General features: G+C 38.6%; 1 protein-coding gene across 2 annotated transcripts in view; it reads left to right on the top strand.

The window, feature by feature from the left end:
• MAP3K5 (mitogen-activated protein kinase kinase kinase 5) overlaps positions 1-15,296 on the top strand; it is a 90,879-nt gene that overhangs the window by 63,321 nt on the left and 12,262 nt on the right. For both annotated transcript variants that reach the window (XM_072333159.1, XM_072333160.1), the window contains exons 12-23: positions 1,352-1,401; positions 3,246-3,341; positions 4,191-4,272; positions 6,234-6,367; positions 7,058-7,185; positions 7,972-8,108; positions 8,710-8,815; positions 9,803-9,960; positions 10,645-10,822; positions 11,861-11,881; positions 12,583-12,760; positions 12,858-13,026. In XM_072333159.1, the coding sequence (XP_072189260.1) occupies positions 1,352-1,401; positions 3,246-3,341; positions 4,191-4,272; positions 6,234-6,367; positions 7,058-7,185; positions 7,972-8,108; positions 8,710-8,815; positions 9,803-9,960; positions 10,645-10,822; positions 11,861-11,881; positions 12,583-12,760; positions 12,858-13,026 (1,437 nt within the window). The remainder of the gene's footprint in view (positions 1-1,351; positions 1,402-3,245; positions 3,342-4,190; positions 4,273-6,233; positions 6,368-7,057; positions 7,186-7,971; positions 8,109-8,709; positions 8,816-9,802; positions 9,961-10,644; positions 10,823-11,860; positions 11,882-12,582; positions 12,761-12,857; positions 13,027-15,296) is intronic.

Here is a 15,296-nt window from a genome sequence, read left to right as displayed (position 1 = left end):
AGTCAGAGCAATGTGAAGTTTGCTCTTCAAGAAAGATGCTTGCATGTATTTGTCAATATGTTGTGTTAAGGCATTTTATACTAGCCTTGCAACCTCTTTAATGAAATTTGAGCAGGAAGGAAAGAATTACAGAGATAAAGAAGACTGATCTGGTAAGCTTTGCAGAACTGCTGTAGCTGAGAAAATGATTTTCTCTCTCATTTCTTGCATATTGTGCAGTTAATTTGGCAGTGCATCTGTTGTGTACTTCACCATTCCTAAAACACAATATAAAAAATATGGTATATGCGATGCTTCTTTTGGGATAGACTTGATTATGTGAATGTTTGACACTATGTCCTTATGCTCTAAATTACCTCTTGTCTGGAAATGTTTCCATACCTTTTTATTGCTCAGGTGACTAAAATGCCTAATGCAGTTCAGCTCTGGAAACCAGTTTCTTCAAATATGTTGCTCATAGTGGTGGGTCCTAAGATTGCCAGCACTTCCAGCTGATATTGTTTCACATTTTCCTGATGGGTGAATGTTTTAATCAGAAGATATGAAGAACTTCTGATTCCTACAGTAGAGCTTTTTTAGAACTTACGCACAGATGAAAGTGGCTATCTGCTGACAGAGCTCAGTTCTGCCCTGTGTGACAGATCCATGAGTAAAAGATCTGAAAATAGAGAGGCCTGACCCTGGGAGTTTTTATAGGGTGTCCTCCAGTCTTGTTTCCTACTTCTACAGCCCTTAGGGATTTTAGTACATTCTTTATTCTCTCTTCTGGATTCCTAGGGAAGTGGTCTCTGTTTTGTTTCTTTGGACAGTTGGCCTTTAGATTTGCCCCTTCCTTGAGCAATTGCACCTTCATTTCAAGAATTTCCCATTTCACTCTCCAGCAGCCAGACTTCCTGCTTTGTAGTGCTCTCACCCACTTATTCCTGTACACAGGACACTGAATGTGTACAATGAGCTCTTGTCATTCTCAGAGGTAGATTTCCCCCTCCCTCCTCCCCCCCCTTTCTAGATGCTGAGTTCAGCACCCAGGACAGTCTACATAGGCACACCCTGCTGATCTGCTAGTTTACTTAGTTTCTAAAATAATATATTGTGTTTGCAGAATAAACAGTGAAGAAACAAACCAGCCAAGCCTCCTATAGAACTTTTCTTGCTTTTTAGGTGGGAAGAAAAAAATAATAATAATATAAAAAAATACGCTGAAGAATGACTGCTGAAAGGCAATAGGTTGTTATAATCCAAATGTTTCTCTTTTGGTCTCTTGAGTTACAGGCGAGAAGATGTGCGTACTGGCTCTTTGTTTTCATAAGGAAGAGTGTTTCATTTAACTTTGTTTTTTCTTACGTTACAGAAAGGTATCCATGAGTGGAACTTCAGTGCTGCGTCCATCAGGGGAGTAAGGTAAGTTGTTTGCCTTTCTTGCTTGGAAATGAAAAGAGTAACTGAGTATCATGTTGAGCTAATGCTATGAAACTTGGTCCAGTAACAGATAGAATATTGGAGCTGAATATTGCAGATACTTCTGGAGGTGCCGTGCTTTACGTGACACCCCTGGAGTCTTAATCTGGATTCAGAAATGACCACCTGCAGAGTTCATTATGTAAAAACTAGAGAATGTGACCCCTTAAATTTACTAACTGATGCTTTTTAAAGCTTGTTACCACTTTATGCTGAGTTTGAATTGCAATAACTGCTAATGTTTCATGTAGTCTTGCTTGAGTTGTATAACATCCACGAGATACAGTTGTGTGCAGAGATTCTGATGAACTGGGAAACTTAGCACATAGAAAGCAGTCCTCGCAACAGGTGCTTGATGACTACGATATATAAGCCAGGAAATAATACGGAAGCAAGCAGGAAGGATATGAGGATTCAACAAGGTTGTGGGTGGGGGACAGGTTAACGTGTCTTAAAGTATCCTGATCACTCATCTCTTGTTGGGTTTTGGTGTGGATGTGTGTGGTTTTCTCTTTTGTGCATTCACTTATAGGTATGGCAGCAGAACTGTTTCAGAGAAGGCCAGTAGGGAGGGGAGACCATCACTGCAGTGACGACAAAATGCGGCAGAGTGGTGGATAGGTCATGGAGTGAGCCCAGACTGAGTGTAGTATTCGCTTCTGTCTGACAGGGTCCAACCTTGCTATTTGTATCTGCTGATACTAAGAAAGTAGTGTTCTGCTACTGTGATCTATTTAGATCAGGTCTCCACCTTAGTCTCATTTATTTTTTCTAGGATCTGTCTATACTTGGGCTTCCTGTGGCTTTCCATTTTGGAGTTTGCATGTAGCGTAATTTTAAAAAGGCCAGAAATCTTACATTCTTCAAATAGTCACTGCTCTGTTCTAAGAATAACTGTTCCATACACACAAAGCTGTTGCTATGTCTGCAGTACATTTTTGCACAGATGGATGATTCTTTCTCCTTCCAACAACTAACTTAAAAAAACAAACTATCAGTAGACACAGAAATTTAATCCTGTGGGATTCAGTTTATTTTAAGCCAAAATTGCAATGATATGTGTAGTTCAGTGTGGTTTGGGTTTTGGTTACAGCATGTTTTCGTGTGCTTCTAAAAAAAGAATGTATTTATTTATTGCCCAATTTTGATATTTTTTTTTTCTTTATTAAACTCTGCTGCGGTTAGTGTTGTTTTGGTGTATTCTCCCTCATTTGTTATTGAAACTGTCAGTAGTCATTTAATTTGTCTTCTAAGATTCCAATCTGTTCATCTGCCCTTGGAAAACTGTAGAATGAGTCAATCGAGCCAAGAGTGAATTCTTAGAAGACTTGGTGGCTGCCTCCATTAGGATCTGAAGGGGGAAATCTTTCATCTTATGCAGTTGTAAAGCCTAATACATCTATTTTTCAAACATGCAGTTTTCCTATTATTGTCTTTTTCAGTATTTTCATGCAGTTTTCTTCCTGGCTTTATCAAAGTGGATATTTTTGTGGAGAAGCAAAAGTCAAGCGACCACAGATGTACTAAATCTTGAAAATTAAAAATATTTCCTGACATCCAAGAAAAAATTCTTTAGCACAGTATAGAATACCGTTCTCCTTTATTTTGCATAAATAAGTAAATTAAAACCACAGTAGAATATGATTTTATTATAAGGAAAAACTGGCTTTTCGTGTTTTATCTGGTGCTTTCTGATGATGCTTGTGTGGGTCTGTGTGGTTTGACATAGGTGGCAGAACCCCAAATGCATTTTTCCAATAACACGTTCTGCTTGGCTGTTCTTGCAGCATTTCGAAGTTTGAAGAACGGTGCTGTTTTCTGTATGTGCTGCACAATTCTGATGACTTTCAAATCTACTTCTGCACGGAAGTCCACTGTAGAAGGTGTGTCCCAGTTATTTCAAAAAGCACTCTGTGCTGAGGTACGCGGTGTCTGTATGTACAGCAGGGGCTGTTTCAGAACTGTGGTTAGAGCTGGTGACAAGTGAGGAAACAGAAACAGACAGAACCATCTTTTATGTGCAAGCATAGTACTCTCCCAGAAATGCGTGAGCTTTGGAGGGTCAAAGCACAAACTCAGACAAATATTAGAAACGTATAACTACAAACCTTTTTAAACTAATCTTGGGATATTATTTCTCTATATTTGTCATATTAAGGCTTATTACAAGTATGTGTTGTCCCCAGTCGAACAAAGCGGCCTAAACGTATGAATGGAATTTCTGCAGTGGCACTATTTGGGGTAATAATGATCCAGGAGATCTAGTGAAGGTTTTTGCTTTACTGCAGTTAGAATTTTATTTCTCATTACAAACAAACAATCTTGATGTCCTCAATGTTACTATGATGATTACATGAGTATGATTGTATCAGTAGCCCTCTAACAGAGTTGGCAAGTGTTTGTTGCACAAAGATTAGTCCCTGCCTTGTCTTCTCATCTGTTCTGGTCTGTGTAGGTTCTTCTGTCATTTTTCTTCCCATTCATATTCTGACATTACTCAGAAGTAAGAAGTGTGCTTTCAAAGAAAGACAAGCCATAAGTAATATAACCTTTCCTCTTTGTTTATTTTATTCTATTTTTTCAGACAAGCAAACTTTACACTCAATTTATACTCACTATACTTAAACCTTTTGGTTTGTTTAACACTTTAGTGAGATGCATTCTCAATATCCCCATGCAGTCTTGAGCATGTGGTTGCATTTTTTGAACTTTGTTTTACTTGCTTTCAAAAGGTTTTTTGACATGGTGAACAGCATCACTGAAGAAATAGGAAAGTCTACAGAGGAAGGAGAATGTGATGGAGACTCCCTGGAGGTACTGATTTGTTTGAGCTTATTTTCAAAGCATCATTTCAACTATTTTGAGTTTCGAGTAGTTTGAAGGGAGTAAATTACTTATCCCTTCTCTGGAAGAAGTCAGACAAAAATACAGTTGACAAAATTTTGTAGTCTGCTGTTTATAAGCTAATGATTTGTCATAATGCTCATTTGTAGGTTTTATAGCCAATTTGTATTTCAGTTATCATACTCGCTTGAGGAAGTACTCAACCCAAGTTCTCAATAATTGCACTTTATTACAGAGTGATTCTTGCTATAGTTACTTTAGGGTGTAGTCACAGTCAGGCAATATTAGCATCTGTTTAAATTTGAAAAGTTGTTGTCTATTTCATGCATCACTGCAATTGTGTACACTTACGTTATTGGCAGGACATCTGCACAACAAACAAGGATGTAATTGTGGTAGGGGAAGGCTTGTGCATGCTAGTTAGTATACGTGTGGGCAAACATGGCAATGAACTGCGAAAACAAATCAGATGATCATGTTGGTGCTGCTGCGAGTCAGTTATTCTTCCCTTAGCTCTCTAATGCACGCTGAATCTTAGAATCATAGAATTGTAGAATGATCTGGATTGAAAAAGATCAAAAGATAGTTTCAAACTCCTGCCATGGGCAGGGTTGTCAACCACTAGACCAGGCTGCCTAGAGCCACATCCAGGGATGCCCTGCTCCTACTGTCACCCATGCTGGCTAAGTTATTATAGCTTGGACGTGTATGCCATTATTCACTGTATTCTCACCTTGATTTTCTCTCTGATCATGCACATAGTTGAGAAGTGAATAAAAGGCCATTAGGTGTAATGCAGTGCTTGGTGTTTAGATGACCTTTTAGGTGGCAGGAAACAGGGCAGAATATTTAGGACTTTGTACCAAAGCACTAGAGACAACCAAAACTAAGTGGAAAAAGTCAGTATTTTTATAATGAATCCAGCTCTCTGTCCCGGTTTTCATGTTGGTGTTTTCATAACACATCTGAAACTGGAGATGGGACAAACAGAAACCTCTTGAGAGAGTTGTGGAACAGTAAAATACCCCAGAATGAGAAACTGTGTGTACCTAATAGGTTTATTTTAGCAAGAAAAAAAAGCAGAGGGTCACATGTTTACCAGGTGTAAGTATCCTTACAAGGAAAACTACTGAATCTTAATACGTCCTTTAGTAAAGAATAATTTAATGAAATAATGACATAAGTTTGAATTAGAGACATTACTTCACCCTGAGAGTAATTAACTGTTCAAGTATTACTAAAAGAAGTAGTGGATTCTCTGTATCTCAGCATATGCTCCTGGGATGAGCACGAGAGCAAGGAAGTGAAATGATGTCTGTGTTACACAAGAGGACAGATGAGATAATCTAATTACTATTTCTGGATTGTCCTTAAACTCTTTGAAATTTTAATTCAGCTGAAACCATGTAACTATGCGCTGCAATCCTGACTAACCTTCATTGGCACACTTTGCTGTCTGACCTGGCACTGGCCACGTTGGTTTTGTTGGTTTTGGAAGATGTGGTCAGGTCAGGAGTGCGTCTGGGATAAACTGTGTCCTGCCTTGCTTTGTGTGCCTGTGGAAGCTGAAGTTCTCAGCTGGGTGCAGGGTGCCCTCTGCCGTCTTCTGTTGCCTTTTCATGGCCTGCCTGCAGAACTGCAGGTGCTATTAAAAGATGTGAGTGTAACTACACAGGACAGATAACAACCAGCTCAGCTTTTCACACTTACCTGGAATGGCTGCCTCAGAAGCTGAGGCTTTCCATAAATTCAGTGGAGAGATATAAGCACGTTGGTATGGTATCCAAGTTGCCATCTGGAAGTGTTTTTCCACTCCTCCACGGTTCACAGAAAGGATCTAGTATGCTAGTTGCCTTTGTTGTGCATAGAGTCAAATTAATTAAATCTTATCCATCTGTTTCATTTAATTGAGGTGTTTATTTTGTTTTCAGTATGACTATGAATATGATGAAAATGGCGAGCGAGTCGTTCTGGGGAAAGGAACTTACGGCATTGTGTATGCAGGACGAGATTTGAGCAATCAAGTCAGGATTGCTATTAAAGAAATCCCAGAGAGAGATAGCAGGTATAGTAACTGAATCTCATTCCAAATGTTGTACATTATGTGATCTCATTAAGCAATTGAGTGAACCAGTTTGCTGATCAAAAAATATCTCATCTACAGTGCTGCCAATAAGTTGTGGTATGAAATGATATTCCCTACCTCTCTAAGGAGACGTATCCAAATTGTGGAATGGTTTATGATTTACAACAACTGAGAGTTTGTTTTCTGGTTTTGGCACACGTGGTTTATAACATTTTTTTCTCTAGAAAAGAAATGTTGTAAAACAGAACCTCGCAGAAATGCCTTATGAAAGCCCATCTTCTTTACGTGTATCAGCATGATCTTATAAAAGGACTTTTAAAATTCATAACTGGCAGAATTTTTTAGAACTTTGATCACAATTGTTGATAAAGACATCTTCTTTTGCTGTTAGTACATGTTTTGTTAGAAAGCCCTTTTAACACTATAATCAAACACGTGGAATGATCTTTTTGCCTACACTTGGTAACGTAGTGACTTTGTATGTATAATAAGTTATCACGTAAAGACCAGATAACCACCAGTGTCAGATGTGCTTAACCGATAACGTATTCATAGTATGTAGGAGTAAATGTGTTTCCCAAGACTTGAAATAGAACTAATCAGCTACATTAAACTCAAGACTTCCTTCCGGAAGCTCAAGATTGTATAAATAGTTTCATTTCTTTCCAGATACTCCCAGCCTCTGCATGAAGAAATAGCTTTGCATAAGCATCTCAAACACAAGAACATTGTCCAGTATTTGGGGTCTCTGAGTGAGAATGGTTTCATTAAGATATTCATGGAGCAGGTGCCTGGTGGTAAGTTGTGGAGACTGTCTTGGTACCTGGTTTGTTTCTTAAGAATTTAAAAATAAAAGAACCATCACGCTGCAATAATATACACCACATTTGCATGAAATGTCCTTTAGTATCTCTTTCTTGAATTAATGAGGAAGAAAAGCTGTAGGGGTTTTCAAAGCATTTGAATCCTCTTGATCAGGGTTTAAGTAGGACTTACTTCAGATACAGCTCAGATCTTTGCTGTGGCAGGTGATCAGCAGCCATCCTAATTGGAAGACTGTAGTTAGTCTCAGATAGCTGAGCCCCCTTTGAGTATGGAACACAAGAGGATTGTGGCTGGTGATTGTTTCTCCTGTTTGATAAGGAAGAACTTACAGCAACCAGACATAATAAAAACCTCTTTTACTAGATTAGGCTTTCTGAGAAGCTGTGGAGTCTGAGTACGTAAAAAGGTGCGCATGTGAACGCCAGCCCTTTTTCTGTTTCATGGCATACGTCTTGAGCAACTTCTCCCCAGGCATAAGAGAGAGATGATCATTTTCATTACATAGTTCGCAGTCTGCCTGCTTGAGAGAGCATGTGTTTCTGTGCTGCAGCCAAGACCTGTGGAGATACTTACTCTCTTTTTAATTAGTGAAGCAGGTGATGATGCAAGAAAGTATTTCCAGGAGAGGCCTTTGGTTATAGAAGAGGTGCCTACACTTGTTTTGGGATTGCTTGTTGTTACTTTGTTTTTCCTTTGGGGGAAAAAGGTAGGGTTTAATTTGGTTTTACTCTCATTTTTTTCCCTCTCCAAAATTATAGGCAGTCTTTCTGCTCTTCTACGATCAAAATGGGGACCATTAAAAAATAATGAGCAGACAATTGGCTTTTACACTAAGCAGATTCTCGAAGGATTAAAATACCTCCATGATAATCAAATAGTGCATCGAGACATAAAGGTGAGAATTTGCATAGATTAAGCCTGGTGGTGTAACTGTATAACCTGTTTATTTGTTCTGAAATTTAAAAGCTTTTTCCTGAAAGCTATTCATTGTTGCAGACCTTCTCCGCTATTCCATGGGTTGGGTAAGTGAGCTGTTGTAATTCAAATCTGCGTGAACAAAGTGTTTTGTTTTGTTTAGGAAAACTGACAGAGCCGGTGAGAAAGTGGGTATTTTTGCTTCTGTTTTCAGTGATATGATTGAGCTTTCATACAAACATATCAGAAATGACAAAGACTGTGAGTGGGGCATATCAGCAGCTTATTTTCCAAGGAGATTCAAGATTTTTAAAGGTGTTTTTTTTGCTTTGTTTTCCAAGGTGTTTGTCATAGTACTGTTTAAACATATTCCTGCAGATGGAGAGGTTCTCTTTGCAATGAGGTTTCTGATAATGGCATTACATAAGGCAGGATTGCAATTGATTACTCATTCATCATATGCTAGAGAGCCTGAGGGAAGTAATTGTTGCTTACCAAAGAGTGCATTCTAGAAATAGGTGGTGCAAGAAGTCTTGAGACAGATGGAAATAAATGATTGCTGTGAATGTTTTGTTCCTCAGGGTGATAATGTGCTTATCAACACTTACAGCGGAGTGTTAAAAATTTCAGACTTTGGAACTTCAAAGAGACTTGCAGGAATCAACCCTTGTACTGAAACTTTCACTGGTATGTTCCAAGAAGAGATTCTCTCCTCACTCCAACTGTGAGCATAGGGTCAGATTCCATAGCCACTTAACTTTCATTGACTTAAGATCAATAGGAAAGGTCACTGCAAGAATATGCTCGTGATTAAGTATACTTAAATGAGCTGTGCACTGTTCAGAGAAAATACTGCTTTAAAAGTTCAGTTTGAGACACACAATTCCTCTACAGCAGAAAAAGCGCTGTCTTTCCTATGTCATACTTGAGTGTTTCTTCTATTCGCATGGCTTCTTGTGCTGACCTAGGGCTAACATTTTTTCCTTCTATTGCTGGGTTGGATATCCTGGCATCTAGTACAAGGCCTGTCATTAACTTCATTCTCTTTCTGCTTGATAATTCAATTTGGAATTGCTATAGTGCCGCAGGATTTAAATGGTTGCTCCAGATGAAAAATGACCATTTATTTTAATTCTTTTCCATGTTAAATTTCTGTTCTAAGTGGACCAAAATGCTGTCAGGATGATTCCCTTCAGAAAAAGTGTTCATAATGCATGCTCAGTTCCCTACTACTCAACTCAGAGTAGTCGTCCTTATTTTACTCTTTATCTACATAAATAACAGAGTAAAAGAATATACATGTGTATATATGTATATATATATGTATATATATATACATACACACACACACACATATATACATATATTTTATTTTTTTATCTATATGTATAACCCATAGATGATCAAAACCTCCAATAGTCTTTGTGGGCATTGAAAAGAGATATTGTCAGATCAGTACGTGATAGCAGATGCTTTTAGCACAAGTAATACTTTGAGTAGTATTTTCAGTTTCATGTTGAATGCATCTGGAAATTTTTAATTCTCATTTTGAATAATAGAGTACTTTTCTTAGCTCGCCCGATATCATTCACTGCCCTCTTATTTTGATTGTCTTATATAGATACTTGTATTTTTCATGCATCTAAATAACAAAGATGGGTGTGTTTTAAACAGGTACCCTTCAGTATATGGCACCAGAAATAATCGACAAAGGGCCACGCGGTTATGGGAAGGCTGCGGACATCTGGTCTTTGGGATGCACTATCATTGAGATGGCTACAGGAAAACCCCCATTTTATGAACTCGGAGAACCACAAGCAGCTATGTTTAAGGTCAGACATCTTCCTTGCACATCTCACAGTGGTTTTTATAAACACAGGAAATCTTGTGACTGTTTTGGAAAGGCTGGAATTGGAAGGAAAAGATGATAAAGGAAATACTTGGGTAATGAGGATGCTAAGAAGAATGAGCTGATTCATCTGAGAGCGAGTGCTGGGTAGTTTTGAAGACAGTAATGAAGCAGTATCAGCTATTCACAGGAAAAAAAAGAAAAAGGCTGGGAAAAGCAGTTCTGAGTTCCCTGCTTTGCAAAAGCCTCTTTTGGGAACTGCATTTTTTAATGTAGCTGAATAATCACATAGTTTGTAATAACTTTGTTCCTTGAATTAATCAAGTACTCACACAAAGATAATATCAAAACTCAATATACCACTTTTCCTATCTAAAAACATTTTGATCGTAAAATTGTAGGATGGTTTAGGTTGGAAGGGACCTTTAAGATCATGTAGGTCTGACTCCCCTGCTGTAGGCAGGGATACCTCCCTCTAGATCAGGTTGCTCAAAGCCCCAGCCATCCTGGTCATGAAAGCTTCCGGGGAGGGGGCATCCACAGGCTCAAGGGGCAACCTGTTCCAGCTTCTCACCCACCTCATGATCTTATTCACTATGAGGGGAAAAAAACAGTGTAAGCCATTGCTTTTGTTTTTTTTTTTTTTCTCCCCCTTTATTTATGCCAGGTGGGAATGTTTAAAATCCACCCAGAGATTCCTGAGTCCATGTCTGCAGAAGCCAAGTCATTCATATTGCGATGCTTTGAACCAGATCCTGATAAACGAGCTTTTGCTCACGAGCTCCTTGTAGATGAATTCTTGAAGGTTTCAAGCAAAAAAAGAAAATCCCCATCAAAACTCTCAGGTAAGGAATTTCTGTCTCATAAATGGTGTTTCAGTCTTGAAGATGAAGACGGAAGATCTCCATCCCAGGTGAATGTTCAATTGTAACCTTTTGTTCCAGCTGCAGAAAGACTGTTGTAGCAGAATTCTGCTGGTGTGTTGTCAGAGGGGATTTATATAAGTATTTCTAATAAGGTTTAAGAAGAAAATTAGAATAGTTTCATTTAAAAGGGGCCTACAGAGGTTGAGTCCAGCAGTTAAACTATTTGGAGACTGACCTGAAGCATGTTATTAAGAGTCATCTTGATAATGCTCCTTAAACACTGATAGGCGTGGGTTGTCAACTCCTCCTTCCTCTCAAGGGAGCCTGTTCCAATGTCAAACTGCCTCACTGGTAAAGAAGCTTTTGCTAATGTCTAGTCTGGGCCTCCCATGATGTAACTTTGAGCCATTGCTACGTATCTTGTCAATTGACACCAGGAAGGAAAGATGAGTGGTTTCCTCTTCACTACCCTGAAAGTCTTCATCTATTTGTTTATTTTATGTATTTATTTATTAAAAATCTGTGTATGTTTTCCTTCAAAGAATGTTCCCATAGAGTACATATCATATAATGTTATAGCATGATATTGAGCCTCAGGAGTGTTCCGCATGAGCAAAATTATCTTTGTCTGTAGCTATCTGCATTCTTTTTTTTCTACACTCATTCCCCACAGTATTCTAAATTATGGAATGTAACTAAGGAGCTTCAAGAACTTGAAGTCTGTATTTCATGTTTGCATGTGTGAAAAATATCCTCTATATAATTTGAGCATGATAACAAAAAGAAGAAAAAATACCATGTAAAGGAGATGGTATTGGATGAGGACTTTTCACATGCTTGGTTTGTTGTTTCTTTTTTTGCATTCAAATTCATTTTAAGTGGCAATAAATCATACTTTTAAAGTAAGAGTTGCAAATAAGAGCGTCCAGTTAGTCCATAAAAATGTGAGTGCTTTTTTTTCCCCTGTGTTATTTTAGCATGTATAACTCTTTTTTTTCCTTTGCCTTTCTCCCACAGTTCTTTCAGCTAACACAAATGGTGAGTTTTAACATACTTTCTTAAGCAAAGCATTAATGTGTAGATACTGTGGTTATCACTCATTCTGGTATAATTTGTCCCACAAAATCCTTGCAAGGAGAGGTGGGCGCAATTATGGAAATAAGTGACCCTTCTCTGTTAGGAAACTCTATTTCACTGTGCAAATTACAAACATCATCTGTGATGTTGCCTTGGCTGAATTGTCTAGGCAGGTGGGTGACGTGGGAATGAAGAACAGGATTGTTATAGGACCCCTTAGTGGAGATCTGAACAGGAAACAAAAGGGCTGTTTTGTTTTAGTAGAAGCAAAGTTTATGCAGTAGGATACATAGCAACTGAATTACTGGAATGTGGGTATATGGCTTAACCTATAGACACTTCATTATTGATCAGAGCACATGCTAATGATATGTGATGGATGTTCACTCCAGTGTCAGTGTGCTGGAAATAAGCTTGCAAAGAGCCCAGTGTTTCCATATCTCAGTAATATTTTCAATAAAACATGTAGCTGAAGATAATTGTATTCCAGAGGAGCAACCTTTAGAAGTCTTCTGCTGGGTTGTTGTTGTTGTTTTCTAATATATTTTGTATCTGTGTGGGGGAAGGCAGTCAGAACTTCTGTTTTTCTGAAAGAATTACCTTCTTTGCTTCAGGACTGTGTTGGTGCTATTCAATTTCAATTTCTAAATATCCTTTAATAGAGTATCTTCGGAGTATATCCTTACCTGTTCCTGTTCTGGTGGAAGATACAAGTAGCAGCAGTGAATATGGTTCGGTCTCACCTGATACAGAGCTAAAAATTGATCCATTCTCTTTCAAAACAAGAGCAAAGTCCTGTGGAGAAAAAGATGGGAAGGGAATCCGGTCCCTTTTTCTGAGGTAAAGCACTGCTATACAGCAGTAATATTACATAGTAAATTAGGTACTTGTGATTGTGTTTCGTAAAGTTTCTTTTCACTGAGTGCCTTTTTTTCAGCATCCCAGATGAAAATTTTGAGGATCACAGTGCACCTCCTTCACCTGAAGAGAAAGATTCTGGTTTTTTCATGCTGAAGAAGGATAGTGAGAGAAGAGCCACCCTTCACAGGATATTGACTGAGGACCAAGAGAAGGTGGTGAGAAACTTGATGGAAGCTTTGGCTCAGGTAAAGTAATTTCGAAAGGCAGCAAAAAGGAAAAAAAAAAAAAGAGTTTGAAGACTACAGTTACGTGAAAATTGGTTAAACTTGAAAGCATATACAGTGTAAGCTTTTACAATGTATTGCTTTATTGAGGCCAATAAAAACTGGCTTTGATGTTATGTTTATTCTACATAAGATATGTCTTTTCTGCTATTCATAAATATGATTTGAACACCTGGATAGTGGCTCCAGTAGAGTTCCGTCTTCTAGCTGTCAAGTTTGATGGAGAAAGATCTTCTGGTCTGCGCTGGTCTCAGGTTACTGTGTAGAGAAGAGTTGTTGGTATACTGTTGTCTTCTAGCCAACAGCCATAAAAGGAGAAAGACAGTAGTCAGAAAATAAACCACCTCTTCCTCGCAGTGGGTGGGTCCACATGTGGAGGGGAGGGAGGATGGAACAGAGTAGTGGGAGATAGAGCAAAATAATTGCAGAATGACCTTGTGATGCTGCTTTGTGGCAGTGATTCATTGTGATGTATCAGTTTGGGATGACACCAAATAACAGTGTGGTGATGACCTGTAATTTAGATGTTGCAGCACAGAAATTGGATGACAAGGTGTTTTTTTTTTGTTCTTTTTGTAATGTGTGTATTTGTAGTTAATTGACTCACTTCATTTTCAAGGCTGCGTACTGCTAGCCTAAAACATCCTTGTTTAAAATGGGGCAAGTCATCTTTTAAAGATAGTACTGCTAGAGAAACCAATGCAAACTAACGTGATTCTTGTGCATGTAGCACAGCAAATATATTCTGTTACCATACAGAAAAAACATCTTCTAACCCATGGAGAGAAGTGAAGGTGGGGGAAAATCACAGCAGTTGTCCTGGTAACTGCACACTATACAAAGTGTTAAAATAAAAGGCAGCAAGAGAGATAGTAGCAGTCCATGCTATGCAGGATAGCTGTGTAATACAACGCAGTTGTTAGCACATGTGTGAAAGTAATAATCAGTGAGAAGCTGAAACAACCACAAAATCCAAAGAAGCTGCTTATTTCATGTGTCTTCTCCTGTAGTTCCCACCAAAAGCTGATGAAGGAGTAACAGTGTTCCTCAGGTGGAGCTGGAACAGCCCAAGATAGGAGCCAGGAGATGCAGAGTTGTAGTGTTTGAGTCCAAAGACCAGCTGGTTGGAACCATCAGCACTTCAGAAGGATGCAGAACTTTGACTCCCAAACACAGTTTTCTATCTCAGTTTTGTGCCTTGTCAAAGAGCAGGAAACTCAAACCACCAGAAAGCAGTGGTAACTGCAGTTAAAAGGAAGCTGATCTGGATTCCTGTTCTACCTTGCTTAAAAGCAAGAAAGTACCAATAGATGGAAGCTTGACCTGCTTGTTATGCCTCATCAGGATTTAGGCTTTGATAGTACTTCTCCCTTCATGAGAAGTTTTTGTAAGAATAATTTCAACAAAACAGTCACTGTGAGAGAGTGCTAGGGCAGGAGAATGACCCTCCCCAAAGTAAACCTCTGTTTCTTATTAGAGAGCCTAACACTGGTTACCATGTCCCCAAGGTGCTGTTGATGGACTTGGAACCTTCTAGTTCAAGGTCTACGGTGTGTTGTGTGTCCAGCTATCTACCCTAATGGCTGTTAATTATTTCCAGGAGAAGGAGGCCAACTACTGCAGGACAGAGGGAGGAGTCCATTTCAGTATAGACAATATTCAGGTCAATTTTCCAAATCAAAGAAAATCAAAATCAGGAGGTAGAATTTTTCTCAGAGATGGGGTTGCCTTAGTCAGCGAGATGTTTAATTGCTGTAGGGCTTTTTTGTTTTTACCTTCCCCCACCAGCTAAATGATCTTGGTTTCATCCAGATCAGATTTAATTAGCAGTCAAAGTCTCGTTAACAAATCAGGCAAACAGAGTTCTTGACGTAGCTGGCTGTAACATTCATGGCATAAAACTGACAAACACAAGGGAACCAAACACAGGATGTCCTTCTGTTATAGGAATCAGTGTTACAAATCTTTAGTCTCTATAAGTACTTAAGTTCCTTTAGAAAAGGTGTTTAATGCTGCAGGCTGAACAAGTAGTGAGGTTTTCTATCTCTGACTTAGTTTTAAGGTGTGAAAATGAAATTTATATTCTTTATTATATTAAATCGGAGAGTAAATAAAATCCTCTGCTTTCTAGTTATTTGTGGTCTTTATTCTGATGAATGCTTCTGAGCTTCTTGCTATTGTCATAGGGTAACCTATGCAAAACCATGACAGCTATTTTTGTAGTTTATGCA

Source organism: Excalfactoria chinensis, chromosome 3 (genome assembly GCF_039878825.1).
Source record: "Excalfactoria chinensis isolate bCotChi1 chromosome 3, bCotChi1.hap2, whole genome shotgun sequence".
NCBI lineage: Eukaryota > Metazoa > Chordata > Aves > Galliformes > Phasianidae > Excalfactoria > Excalfactoria chinensis.
The sequence above is the reverse complement of the archived record's forward strand: the minus strand, read 5'-3'. Positions and strand labels throughout refer to the sequence as shown.